Source organism: Halichoeres trimaculatus, unplaced genomic scaffold (assembly GCF_033239565.1).
Source record: "Halichoeres trimaculatus isolate MK-OKI-2021-1 unplaced genomic scaffold, fHalTri1.1 fHalTri1_scaffold_16, whole genome shotgun sequence".
Classification (NCBI taxonomy): domain Eukaryota; kingdom Metazoa; phylum Chordata; class Actinopteri; order Labriformes; family Labridae; genus Halichoeres; species Halichoeres trimaculatus.
The window spans coordinates 20,944,065-20,957,536 of record NW_027437194.1 but is presented as its reverse complement, the minus strand read 5'-3'; the positions used below and the strand labels follow the sequence as shown (position 1 = coordinate 20,957,536).

The 13,472-nt window shown below is 39.7% G+C and overlaps 1 protein-coding gene across 2 annotated transcripts in view; it reads left to right on the top strand.

Annotated features, from left to right (window-relative positions):
- The window catches only part of LOC141805059 (carboxyl-terminal PDZ ligand of neuronal nitric oxide synthase protein), a 73,882-nt gene that overhangs the window by 40,679 nt on the left and 19,731 nt on the right, over positions 1-13,472 (top strand). For both annotated transcript variants that reach the window (XR_012599683.1, XM_074689744.1), the window contains exons 6-9: positions 658-799; positions 4,401-4,570; positions 9,441-9,602; positions 11,406-11,604. Coding sequence is in view for 1 of the 2 variants with exons in the window: in XM_074689744.1 (XP_074545845.1) it covers positions 658-799; positions 4,401-4,570; positions 9,441-9,602; positions 11,406-11,604 (673 nt within the window). In the remaining variant the exon portion in view is untranslated. The remainder of the gene's footprint in view (positions 1-657; positions 800-4,400; positions 4,571-9,440; positions 9,603-11,405; positions 11,605-13,472) is intronic.

The following is a 13,472-nucleotide window of genomic DNA, read 5'->3' as shown; positions in this document are numbered from 1 at the left end:
TAATGAAACTGTCACGCTGTGTGATACATACAGTGCGACAAATCAGGGGAGATTTCAGCTTTATCTGCATCAGTATGGATGGATTACTTTATTAAGATTCAATCTCCTCAGACTTTGATTTGAACCCAAGTTGAAAGCAGCGGTAAGTGCCTGCAGATCTCAACGTGATGCATTGCAGTTTTCGGTAATGAATCACCGAGACTTGTTTACATTATCTGTTCTCAGTTGTAATTTTATTTTCTCAAGAACTAATTTCCTGCTTTTTGTTAGCTCTGTTGTTCAGAAATGTACAGAAAATGTTTCAGGGTCTACAGGTGCACACAAGGACGACATTACACGTGGCTCATTGCAGACACCTTCCTCAGTCTAAGCCGTATCGCAGCAGTCGTTTCAAGTTGCCGCTCTCTTGGCTCAGACATCTGGTATTATCAGTCAGCTGCAATGAGAAATGTTCCATAGAAGTGATATTATTAGTCTGAGCCGGGGGTGTTCAACTGTGTGCCAAGGATGACTGAGAGCATGTTTTCAGTCTATCTTCAGCAGCTGATTTCACTAATTAACTCTTCATGATGCAGACAGAAGTCATACTCCACCTTTTATGGAATAACTCTCCACTTTTATCTCTAACTCAGTGTTTTTCTGTTCCCCCCCCTTCAGACTCAGGCCATGCGTATTGTACGGACTGTGGGTCAGGCTTTTGAAGTGTGCCATAAGCTCAGTCTGCAGCATGCTGAGCAGGATGCTGATGGACAGGCGGATGGAGAGAGTGACAAGTCCACAGGGGAATCCAGCAGTAATGGTGAGGCCTGCAGAAAAAAAAAACACTCTGGTTATTTTGCTGTAGCAGATTTTCACATCTATAAGAATCAAACAAAACAAAATCACAGTTTTTTCAAATGAATTCTTTCACTTTGTTTTTCGTTTTGTGTGCCAGAGTCTGTTTGTACAGTTAAATGTCTGTTTGGAAATGTTCAAACACCTGCTGCTTCTCTGTGCCTCCCAGCTGTTACGCAGCAAACCTCTCTTTATTCACTAAATAGAGCTTAAATTACACAGAGCCACATGCAAACATTTAACTCCTCTGGGAGTGTTCAGTAAAATTATGTGCTGCATTCAACCAGCTTTGTTTTAGATAGTAAAAGGTATAGTTTATGTTTTTTTGTTTTAAGTGGGGTTTGCATGAGGTCATTGTCAATAGTAAGTGTGTTAGCCACAGATCAAATCACAGCTCGTTAACAGCCCTGCAGGCGACATGCTAACACGCTGATCATCAGAGAGCAGAGCGGATGCTGATGGAAAACTTCACTGAAAGTCACGAGACCAGCAAAATCAGAATCCTCTGTGCACCATGAATGTCTTTGCAAAGCTTTAAGGCACTAACATCATTGTTGAAGCACATTCACTGCAAAAACTGAAATCTAAGTGCTTATGTGTTATTTTCATAAAAAACATTTTGTGCATTAAATAGGTCATGAATTAGAAACCGAGAGAAAATATGAGCTAGAATAAAACACACAATGGTTTGGAAGTCAGAAATGTTACATACATGTCATGTTATTTAAGTGATTTTACAAAATAATCTGATCAGAAGAAGCTTAACTGCAAAAAAATAAGAATCTAGATGGAGTTAAAAAAAACTGACTCGTTTGGTTTCTTGTTTTAAGGCATTTTTCTGAGTTTAATAAACCTGACAAGCCCCTTTTTTAAATCATTGGCAGTTTTGTTATCTCTTACGAGCAATTCAGGTGTCATTTTTTATTTTTGTTTTTAAATATCTTAAAATAAGACATTTTCCAGACTTGTTATGGGGATGTGGCTCATACTGAGTCCAACAAGACATTTTCTAAAAATTTATGGACTAATTAGAGGTAAGAGAGTAGAGGTGCATACCTTTTTGTTTGTGCTTAACTAATATTAAATATTAAAAAATGATCACTAAAATTTCTCTTGAGCTTATTACCTTTATTTAGTCTAGCCCAGTTTTGCTGTTAAAGAACATAAATGAAGTTAGCAAAAGTTCATGCAGGACACGGAAGTCATACACCCAGCTGTGATCAGCTGACAGGCTGATGTTCAATCTCTAACCCCTCTCAACCAATCACAGCACGTGTCTAACAATAAGGCAGAGTATTTATATCACGTCTTCACTCTCTGTTATCCCTAATACCTCCTTGTTAGCCAGTTGCTGCCGTCTTAATAATTCTAGTCTTTTGTCAGGTAACTGTAGGATGATCCATGTAGGATGCATGCTGCATCACAGGATCTTGCAGAGGTCTACAGCATGCTTGCTGTAACACATAATTCTAGTCTCATGTAAGGTAGCTAGTATGACTCATTTAAGATGCATGCTGCATCATAGGGTTTTGGGAGTTTATAGAATGCCTTCTGTAACAGGTTTAGTATCACTCATTTTGCATGTTACCTTCAGGATGCTTGCTCGCATATCAGTCCTCCACCATTTGTCGCAGCATATGATTCAAACTGGTGTTTGGCTCTTTTGTTTTGGGGGTTTTGCTATGCACTCCCTGGAAAGCTTGAGCAGGCTGCTCGGGTAACCCAAGCTCACCTGAATGACATCCCTTAAACTTGTGTGCGTGCAATACAGCAGGCTTAAATCTGAGTCTAAACACAGCTCCCACGAGTGTGCATGATTCACAAAGGGGAAGCCCAGCTGTGGGGCTACAGATGTAAATATTAGACATAAATGTGACAATTGTGTCATGTTGTTTTCCCCTATTTATCAGCATTCTACGGAGCCCCTTAGGTGCCACAGAGAACAAAGAATATAAATCGTGCACACGAGATACTAAAACGTGCGCACATTTTGATATATTGTGCACACATTTTAGCATCTCGTGCGCACGAATAAGTATTTCATGCACACATTTTAGTATCTTGTACGCACAAATAAGTATTTTGGGTGAACGTTTTAATATATCGTGGGCATGTTTCAGTTTCTCGTGCACACGTTTTAGCTTAATCTTGCGCACGAATAAGTATTTCATGCACAAGTTTTAGTATCTTGTGCGCACGAATAAGTATTTCATGCACATGTTTCAATATATCGTGCACACGTTTTAGTATCTGGTGCGCACGATTTATATTTTTTGTTCTCTGCGGCAGCTTAGTGGCTATTCTGATACATTAGTCCTCATTGTCTCCATTTTAGGGCTTATTTATTATTATGTTAGTAGCATTTTGACTTCGCCACAAATTGCTTTAAAATTTCAGCTAAGCAAAATGATCCCTTACTTGGGAGAAGAGGAATCAAGTCGGTCTGCTTCAATGATCAGTGATATTATGGGGCTTATTTCTGCTGTAATACGAAGTTGCATTAATCACCTTGCATATTATATATATATATATATATATATATATATATATATATATATATATATATATATATATATATATATATATGTAAACATATGAATGACGCTAACACTAGCTTAGATATCAGTCTTCACAGTGTAGCAATTTTACACTATGACCAGTGTCTCAGCTCTAAAGATGTTGAGAATTTTTTGTGTGTGTGTCTTAATTCAGTAGAAAAATAACATTCAATAAGCCGACCTGAAGAGCATCTTTAAGACATTTTTAGATAATTTTAACAAAGGGAGAACAGATGATGTAAGTCAGGGCCTCTGTGGGATCATACACTTGATAAATAATGGTAAAAAATGTGTTATTGGGGTGCAGATGGCCTTGCGGTCTAGGTAGCGCCCCATGAGGTTTGCCCTTGAGTGGGTGGCCTGGGTTAAAGTCCAGCCTGTGGCCTGTGTCCCACATGTCAATCCCCACTCTAGCCCCCTTTTCTACTCTTGTCTTCTCCTTTATCCTCTAAACGCCCCCCCCCCAAAAAAAAAAAAAAACAGAAAAAATGTGTCATCAAAGTGTTACTTTGGAAGGTAAGACATTCATCGGCCATTGCAACTGCATCAAATCAGTCTTTCTCCGTACGAGAGCATGAGCCTGTAGGATTAGTTATATTACACCCCTCTGTGCAGCCAAACTGGATCCATGAGCCCTCTGCAGCTTTTCAAATCAACTCAGCGATCAAACAGCGATAACACTGACGTCCGGTTGTGCTGGAATGTAAACAGATTTGAGGAAAACATGATGCTAATCTTCATTTGAGTGCTCTCAGCTTCATGCTGCTTTCATTGTATGTCTCACAGACAATAATGATGGGAGAGATCTCTGTGATTATGACTTTGCTGTCATTGCACAAGAGAAGACGATAAATGCTGGTGATGTTATAATGAGTGTAATTTAGACGGTGAGTGAATATTAAACTACAGTTTATGTGACGTCTGTTTGGGTTAAACACTGTGTACAAGCTTTAGTTACAAGATCTAGGTCTCTTCATTTTGCTTACTGTCTTGTTTGTGATTCCACAGGCCGTAAACTAACAGGAGCTGAACAGGAGGAAGAAGAGGAGGAAAGCAAAAATGAAGGAAGGCAAGGAGAGGATCCTTCAGTTGGCACGTCGCTGTGTGAGAAAGCAGTCAGCGAAATTCTGCAGAGCCTTGCTGAGCTGAACGTGGTCAAACCTGGACAGACGATCATCGTAAGATAAACACAAACATAAACATTTAAGCTTTAAAAATGCTTTGAGAATTTCTTGTTGATTTTGGCGCCACCTGTGGACAAAGGGAGCAGGTTGAAATAAAGCCTGTACACCAACCAGACTTTCACTAACATCAGGGATGTAATGGTCCCAAAAAGAATCAGTTCCACTCAGTTCTTGACTTAATAGGTCAGTGTAATTAATTTATAGTGTGTTACTGTAACAATACACTGAACTTCACACTCCAAATACAACTGGATATTACTTAAATGGATCTCTGATACAACAGTCATTTCTGTCTTTTTACAGTCAAGATAAACAGTTAAGATAGTAAAACAAAACAATATTCCATAACATGTCACCTTTAAAATACCATGTTGAAATCCCATCTGTTATTGGCTATAATATTCTTGTTGCAACTTAAAGAGGGGGTATTCAGCTTCCCCATATTTTAGTCATGAATATACAGCAACAGTGCCAGATGTTCCTACTACACGATAATTGTTTTAGGGTGAAACACAAAAGTTTTGTGGCGTTTCAGCCTTGTGTTTACACCAAAACAGCCTTTAAGCCGCAAACTTTTGCCCCCAGAGTGAGATTTTTTCTGAAACGCTTCCAATACCGTTGCCGTGTTAACAATAAGCCTGTGTTTTCAGTGGAAACGCCGATGTCACACTCCGACTCGCACGTGCACACACAACAGGACAACAGCACCGTTGTTACAATCGTCGGGAACTACCGTGTTGTGCTTGTGCTGCCCGATCAGCTGTATCTGCTGACTGTCTTTCAACAGAATGTGCATCTTTTGCTACACTTTTTAACTTAGTATACCCCAATACACCAGATGATCGGCCCAACTGTACCTCGGTGGAGATCTCCCAAACACAGCTTCTGGACAAGACAGTTATAGCACCACGTTGTTACAGCATTTTCAGTCCCTCAGTGTTTCCGTGTAAACGCAGATTTTTTTCACTGCGTTTTTACAGCGTTTAAGCGTTTTCAGATGAAATGTTGTCGTGGAAACGGGGCCTAAATTTGTCCAAATCCACAAATCTGTCTGAGAACTGCCCAAAACGGTCTGTTCTAAAAACAGCACGAGATCTTAACAACACTAGTTGAAACAATGAGGTCATCTCATGAGGTTCTCTTAATTGGTTCAAGACACTTTGGGGGGGAGGGGCCTCAAACACCAAGATACGCCCATAGTTCTTCCCCAAAGCTGACCAGTCAGAGGAAGGAGGGTTTGTGGAGCAGGGAGCCTTAAAGAGACAGCAGCTAAAATGACGTGTATCACACAGGCTGAAATAAGCTTTTTCTAAAGCAATGGAGCGAGAAATATAAGAATTTTTATGAGCTGTAAATCATGTAAAGGACTACAGGGTACCAGAGGAACAGTATAAAGCCTCTAAAATATCCCTTAGTGTCCCCTGAAGTGGCTGTGTTCCTCGTATTTGACCATTAAACTGTTCCATCAGCAAAATGTAAGAACACTCTCCTTTTATAGTTTCTTTTGTAATAGATGCTCCACTTTATGAATGATATTAAAAAGCAGACAGGTTTAATTGTTACAGGGTTCTTTGCTCCGGACCTCTCTGGCCTTGTAGCTGCAGCACTCTGTCTCTGCTTTGATTCATTGCTTTGGCTTTAGTTGTGTTTTGATGCTATTATCCAAGCAATCTACTGCCAAACGCCTCATTGAACTTCGAAAGCACAGTAAAGTGCTTTGTCATCGACTGCAGCACCTGACCAGAGCACTGAGTGCAGCTCTGTTTTGCTGGCAACAGATTGTGCAGGTATAAATTTACCTGAGCGCTCAGGCATGATGTGAAGAAGCTACATTTCTGTATCTCTGCTTTGACATTTGTTGGATTCTAAATATGAAGTCAGGAAACGGTGATTATCATTCAGGAGTGTCTGACTTTGCAAACGCTCAGGCTGTGGTGCTTCATGATATGTTCATTTGGATTTGTCAGCAAAGCGAGTGTGGGAGACGCAGCTTTTATAAGGCTGCTAAAAGGGAGAGGGGGAGAGAAAGAGAAGGACTGGAATCCGGGGAACTTGGATATTCCTACTGGCTGTGAAAGGGGGACACCTAATCCCAAAAAGCCCAGTCTGTTCTCTTTGATTTTCTGAGAAACGCCAGCATAATCCCATTGAAGGGTTCATGAACATCTGCTCCGTTGAGATAAGAGAAAAAAAAAGTAGGGAGGGAAAATGAGAGCAAAACAGAGCAAGATGAAGTAAGGAGTAATGAGGGTGATCAGGGGAATGTGTACAAAGAGTTGACAAAAAATGAATTAACTACAAAGAGAGCTGATTGTACTGGAGTGCACAAAAACACAAACATGTGCCTTTTGCTGCCTCTAAAGTTAAAGACCCTGAAAGTTAATTTATCTCTCTATTTCAGATATTTCACCGCCTAAGTGTATACAGACTTATTCTTTAAACGAGTCATCATTTTTTTTATTCAGTTTGTTTTCATCACTGCTTTGAAGAAACTGGTTCTGAGGTTAAACGAGTTAAAGTCATGTGAGCACGAAAGGCTAGAAGGGGAAGTTTCATGTAGCATTCTTTTTCGTGACCTTTTTGGGTTAGGATGAATGTAAACTGCATTTCCCATGACCACCATCACCCACTGTTGTAAAGACGATGCTCTTGCCAAAAGTTTTTGTTGTTGAAGCAAATGAATGAAATACAGACGTTCTTGTCAATGTATGAAACTACAGATTGGTGCTTCAGTTTGAAGCCCTACCTACAACTTGAAGAGGGGTGTTTTTATTTAGCTTTACACTGACTCACTGCTTCCTCAGTGTTTGCTTTACATGATTTACGGCTCAAAATAATCAGAATTTTTTCTAATGGCCGTTTTAGGAAACCTCTGTTTCAGCCTCTGTCTGAAACACTTTTTTTTTTAGCTGCTGTCTCTTTAAGGCGCCCTGCTCAACAAACCCCCTTCCCCCTGATTGGCCAGTCCTCTTCAGGCCTCTCAGGCTAAGGGTAGAGCTTGGTTTTTGAGGGCCAGCCTTTTTAATGTGTCATGAATCAGTGTAGGAGATCCTCATGCTGTGACATCATCCTTTCAGCAAGTCTTGGGGAGACTTTGTGAAGATTTTGAGCTTATTTTTGAGCAGGCTGTTTTAAGTTGTTTACAAACCCCGTCAGTGATTTCTACGACTATGAATGTGTAGCAGTTTGAAAATCTGCACACGATTAGTCTGAACATCCAGCATTCTTACTTTATATCCATGTTTAAAATGTGGGAAAACATGATACCACCTCTTCAAAACCGATTAAACAGAAACATAAAAACAGAGACCTCCTTCATTAAATCAGTAAAACCTTAAAAAGTCCAGTGGAAAAATGCCTGTCCTTAGAATAATCACTTGAAATTAGATATCAAAATGATACCATGTACACCCACAGCCTGAGATCTTGCACTTAAAACACACAATGTATCAAATGATAGTTTTATTGAAAACTTATTGTTCAGGATATGTGTGAATGTTTTCTGGATTTGGTTACAGATTCATAGAGCGGGTTGCACACTCTTCAACCACTGTAACTCTATGATTTGTTGTTCTCTGGAATCCTGGGAGTGCACTCTCTCATTTCCTCTATTTTAAAACATCCTTTTTATTCGTACACCTCTGAAATCCTTCCTTAGAAAATCAAGCTTGGACAGGTAACAGGGTGTTTTCCTTCAGGGTTCTCCTGGCAGATTGTATCCACTCAGGCTAGATTGTGCAAGAACATGCTATCAGAACATGGAAGATATTCCTTCTACGACTAATCAGTATTTGATTGGTTTTCTAATCATGTTTCAAGACAAAACACTTGTTTTTTTTTCAAAGCATTGGTTTTGTTTGGGTTGTCTCAGTGAAGTTGAAGCACCTTGCCCTGAGATGCATGCATGTATTTTTGAGTGTACAGGGACTCCCTCTAGTGGTGGGATGTTTGAGTTACAATAGTCTGAGTTTCATATCACAACTGTGTCTATTTTTCCTGACATTATCAGCTTTTTTTTTTTATTATGAATACATACAGTCAGTGTATCTGTGTGACTCTGTGGTAGCTTGCAGTCTACATGTCAGCTCTAATACAGAAAGGTGAAAACATAAAAAAAAAAAACTAGTAGGGGTGGGAAAAAATTGTAGTATCAGGTTGATTTGACAACTTTAAATCGTTATTTTTTGTTGTTGTTGTTCAAAAATGTAATATATTTTTTTAGATATTTGTTTTTGATTTACGCCTTTGTTTATAAGATGGGTTGGAAAAAGTTGAAATGTCAGATCTCATATATAAATCTTAAAAACTGACTCACATGTGATGTGCATTTTTTGCAAAAATATGGCTTCTGATATAGTCTGTAGACATCATCATCCAACTTTTTTCACTTGGTTCAACTTAAATTGGCATCCCAAAAATCATAAAAGAATCAAATTGGGAGACAAGCCTATCCTCGCAGCCCTAAAATGTAGACTTAATAAAATCTTTCTGAAGTGAACCTGCTTGAAGACTGCTTTTGCAGTTGCATCCTGGGAGGGATGAGTCTGAGGTGCATGATTAGAAGCTGAAGAAGAGAGCATGTGGTGTGGTAATGAGTTCAGAGAGAAATCCAGCTCAAGTGAGGAGTGACAGTGACGCTCAGGAGGCTCCTGATCAACGGGTCACAGGCCGTGTCCTAGGGACTGAGTGGTTTCTGTCCTCTTTATGTGTTAATTAGCTTTGGTTTTCACGTCCCAATCCTAAAAGAAGCCCACATTTGTTGCTAAGATCAAAAAAGCTGCACTTTATTTCCTTTGGTCAAACTACAATGACTTATGTGGCTTCTCTCACCATTTGAATGTGGACTATCTTTGTCTCTGTTCAGGACTTGGATCGGAGGTCCCTCTTCACTGTGACTTCTCAAGGCGTTACTCCCAGAAGCCCTTGCTCTCCATCTCTCACCCCACTGGCATCGCAGCACTACCTGCAGCTTCTACAGCAGCAGCTGCAGCAACAACAGCAGCACACACAGGTGGCTGTTGCTCAGGTGAGAAACAGTCGAATGCAAACACAGTGTGAAGGTCGAAGATATAAAAGCTGTAATTTTACTAAGGAGGAACTTTTTACTGTGTCTGTTACTGCTCTGCTGAGCTTTAAGTGACCATGAAAGAGTGGTTGTTAGAATAAAAAGGATACATACATGTATTCCCATTTTAAAGGGGGGGTATTCTGCTTTTCCATATCATAAACATGGATATAAAGTAAAAATGTTGGATTTTCGTATTAAACATGTGCAAATTTCTAAACCTTTACTTAGTCATATTTTTTCAAAATCCCCTGAACCTATCCGTAAACTGCCAAAAACAAGCTGTTCTCATGATCCTTCATGAGACTTCCTGAAATGATGAGGTCATCACATAGCTGGCTGATGACATAGTTAAGGAGAGGGCCTCAAACACCAAGGTCTGCCTAAAGCTCTGCCCTGACAGACCTCCAGAGGACTGGCCAATTAGAGGGCAAGGGGTTTGTAGAGCAGGAAACCTTAATTCCTTACTGCCTGAATTAATAAACAATTATGAAAAAAGATTTTTTTGTGTGTTTTTGCATTCTTACAGTTGTTGAATTGAGTGGAGATTGTATATTTGAGTATAGTACACACACTAGTTATAACTTAGTTTTATTATATATATAGACATGAGAAGTTCATCCTCTGAACAATATATTGTGATATAATGGATCTAATATGACCTGTGGTATGTGCAGAATATGAATCAATAGGTAATAATTAGATTCAAAGATCATTTCAGCTCCATCAAGTTTGTCTCAAATTTGCGGCGACAGGCATCAAGAGGTTAAGGAGACAACAGCTAAAACAAAGTGTTTTTGAAATAAGTGTTTTCTTTCCCAACTGATAATCCTGGAAGCTGCCATGGGAGGAATCAGCCTGAAAAAAGAACAGTGCCCCCTCTTTAAAGGTTAGATTAACTGTGAATCATATCCGTGGAAATAAAGGCAGGCAAAGAAAAGAAAACATCAAAACCTTATCTGAATCAGGAAAACAGTCAACACCCAGGAATTTCTGGGAATTTTCCTCTTATTTACTCAACTGTGAACTGATCCTGAATGTGTCTATTATTATCTTTCCTTCAACCAACTAATTAAGTCATTGCTTCAGCTCTTTTTTCATGGGTTAACATTACTTACTTTGACTTTTACTTATACTATTTTTATTTTTTAAGTTGTTGCTTCCATTTCAATCTTCCAAAAAGAAGTTGATGTTAAATCACAGTTCTAATAATTAATACAAGAAACACTACTGCTTTCAGTTAAAGCCAACAATTACTAACCCACTGTGCCCTGATTCTGGACTCAGTCCTTGTAACTGTTCAAAAGTCTGTCAGATTGATCCTGGCATCCATTAATTCATCTTATTCAGTGAAGAATGAATCATTCACAATTTATTTGGCTGTACTGTTTGTCTTAGCTTGTATTTTCCCACTAGGGGGCAGCTCTTATACAGTAATGGAAGAACAGACAGATCTTGGCTGTATGTTTGAGGTTGATTAAAGAGAAACAGGAAAACATTTACAGCTACTTTCCACTCAATCAATACTGTCAGTTTCAGTTGTGTGACTTTTGATGTTAATGAGTTAGGAATCTGATTTCATCATCATTATTATATCATGAATAAAAAACAATGATAGTGACGGAAATGAGTGAAATCAAGCGCCAAACCAGGGCACAGGAACTTGTCAAAGCTGGCATTTTAACTGATGAATCAAATCACAACTTTCCACCCTAAAACAAACACCTTGTGACAGACTGACCTTGTCCTTTGTGTCCACTCCAGGTGCAGCTGCTAAAGGATCAGATGGCAGCAGAGACAGCTGCCCGCATGGAGGCCCAGGCCCGCGTCCACCAGCTGCTGCTGCAGAACAGGGACCTGCTGCAGCACCTGGCCCTGTTGGTGCAGCAGCTGAAGGAGCTGGAGGCTCTCTCCCCAAAAACAACAGGACAGCCACAACAGGAGCATCTAGCAAACGGACACGGTGAATGACTCACGGGGTGACCGCCAGGAATGTGTAATCCCTTAGACGGACTCGTGTCAGGTCTTGTCATTGCTCTTCGGCTTGTTGACAGGAAGATGGTTTAATCAGCCATGACACAAATTGTGATCCCTTGCTGGCTTCCTGCCTGCAAACATTGTCTGTCCTGTTTGACGGGCAGACCCACAGCTGCTGTGTTTGAACTTCGCTCTTCAGGTGACCAGAGGGGCTTTTCTCTTTTAGCCACCTGGATGTCTTTAATGACGCTTTTTTTCAGTCTCCAAAGAGAGGAAAAATGGTGGCTGCTAGGTGCAAACACAGCCAATTTAGTGAGCTTTTATGTTTAAGATGTAGGGATCAAAGAATCAAAGGGGGGCATGTCAGGCAGGTTTATTTATAAGACACCTTTTCAGATAAAAAGCAGATCAAAGTACTCATTGGGCAGCAAAATAAATCTTACAGACACTTAAAAGACAATAAAAAACATTAAAATTCACTTTTTCAAAGAAAAATGGTGCAAAAGAGTGGAAAGGAGTTCTGTCTCTTTTGAATAACAATCCTGACGCAACACTAATATCAAATTCAGGCTTCTAAAAGCCTTTTAAGTGCTCAGGTAAATGAGCTGAAAGTTTCAATTGACCACAGGTGACCACTTATACATCAATTAAAAGAGTCAAACTAAGCCTGAGGGTAATGCAGATATTTTGCTTGTTTTTTATGTTTTTGGTAGCTTGTCTCATTCAGAAAAATTTGACCTGAAGCAGCCTTGCCATCAGGTCCAAAAAAAAGGACAGAGATCAACTTAAAGAGGGGGTATCATGCTTCCCATATTTAAAAAATGGGTTTAAAGTAACAAAACTAAATTCGCTTATTTAATGCTCATACATACACAAGATCTTCACAAGATCTTTAAGAGATCTTTCTGCAATAATAATACTGTCATAAGGATCTCTTAATTGGTTTATGACATGTTGGAGGAGTGGGCCTTAAACACCAAGGTCTACTCATTATTCTGTAGCAAGCAGGCCTCTAGAGGACTGGCCAATTAGAGGATAGGGGGTTAATGGAGCTGGGAGCCTTAAAGAGACAGCAGCTTAAAGCATTTCAGACAGGGGCTGGAATAAGGGTTTCTTTAAAACCAGTGAAAGAAAAAAAGAGGGAATTTCGGAGCTGAGAATGAAGCTTAAAGCGGACATATCATGCTGATCCTTGATTTAATACTTACATATAATATAATACATTTGAAAACAAGACCTTTCACCCCCTGAATTTTCAAAAAATGAGATATTGTATTTTTTCTGATATCCCAAAACGAGATTTGATGCCTCTAAAAATAGGTCATTGCAATTTGGCCGCGAGATTTCGACCTTCGTGACGACACGAGGATCCTTTGTTTTTATTGGAGTAATCTGATAAAGCAGCTCCTCCTCTGTGATGTCAGTTAATCACACAACCGCCACCGAGGGATACACCCGCCAAGAGCCGAGTATAAATAAAGTTTCCTACTAGCTCTGGCTAACTTGACTGAGTGCTGGATGCAGGGACTCTGCTCTGCTGAGCAGCTCGGCTTTACATGGTGAATTAGCAGTTAAAACACTGTAGTTTTAGCAAACGTCGTAACACTTGTGAGACTGTGATATTTGCCTGCTTGTTCTGACATGCACTGTGAACCTGTGGACCACATTAATGCTGCGGTAATAACATAGTGACGAACTGACGGTAGAGGCGATCTTTAGACTACACTTTCAGCAGATGGATAAAACAGACAGAGAAAAGTGAAGGAGCAGGATGGAGCCCTGTTGTAGAAATAGTTTATTGGTGAAGTCTGCCTTTATTCTCACGTATAAACTATACATGTTACAGTACCGGTT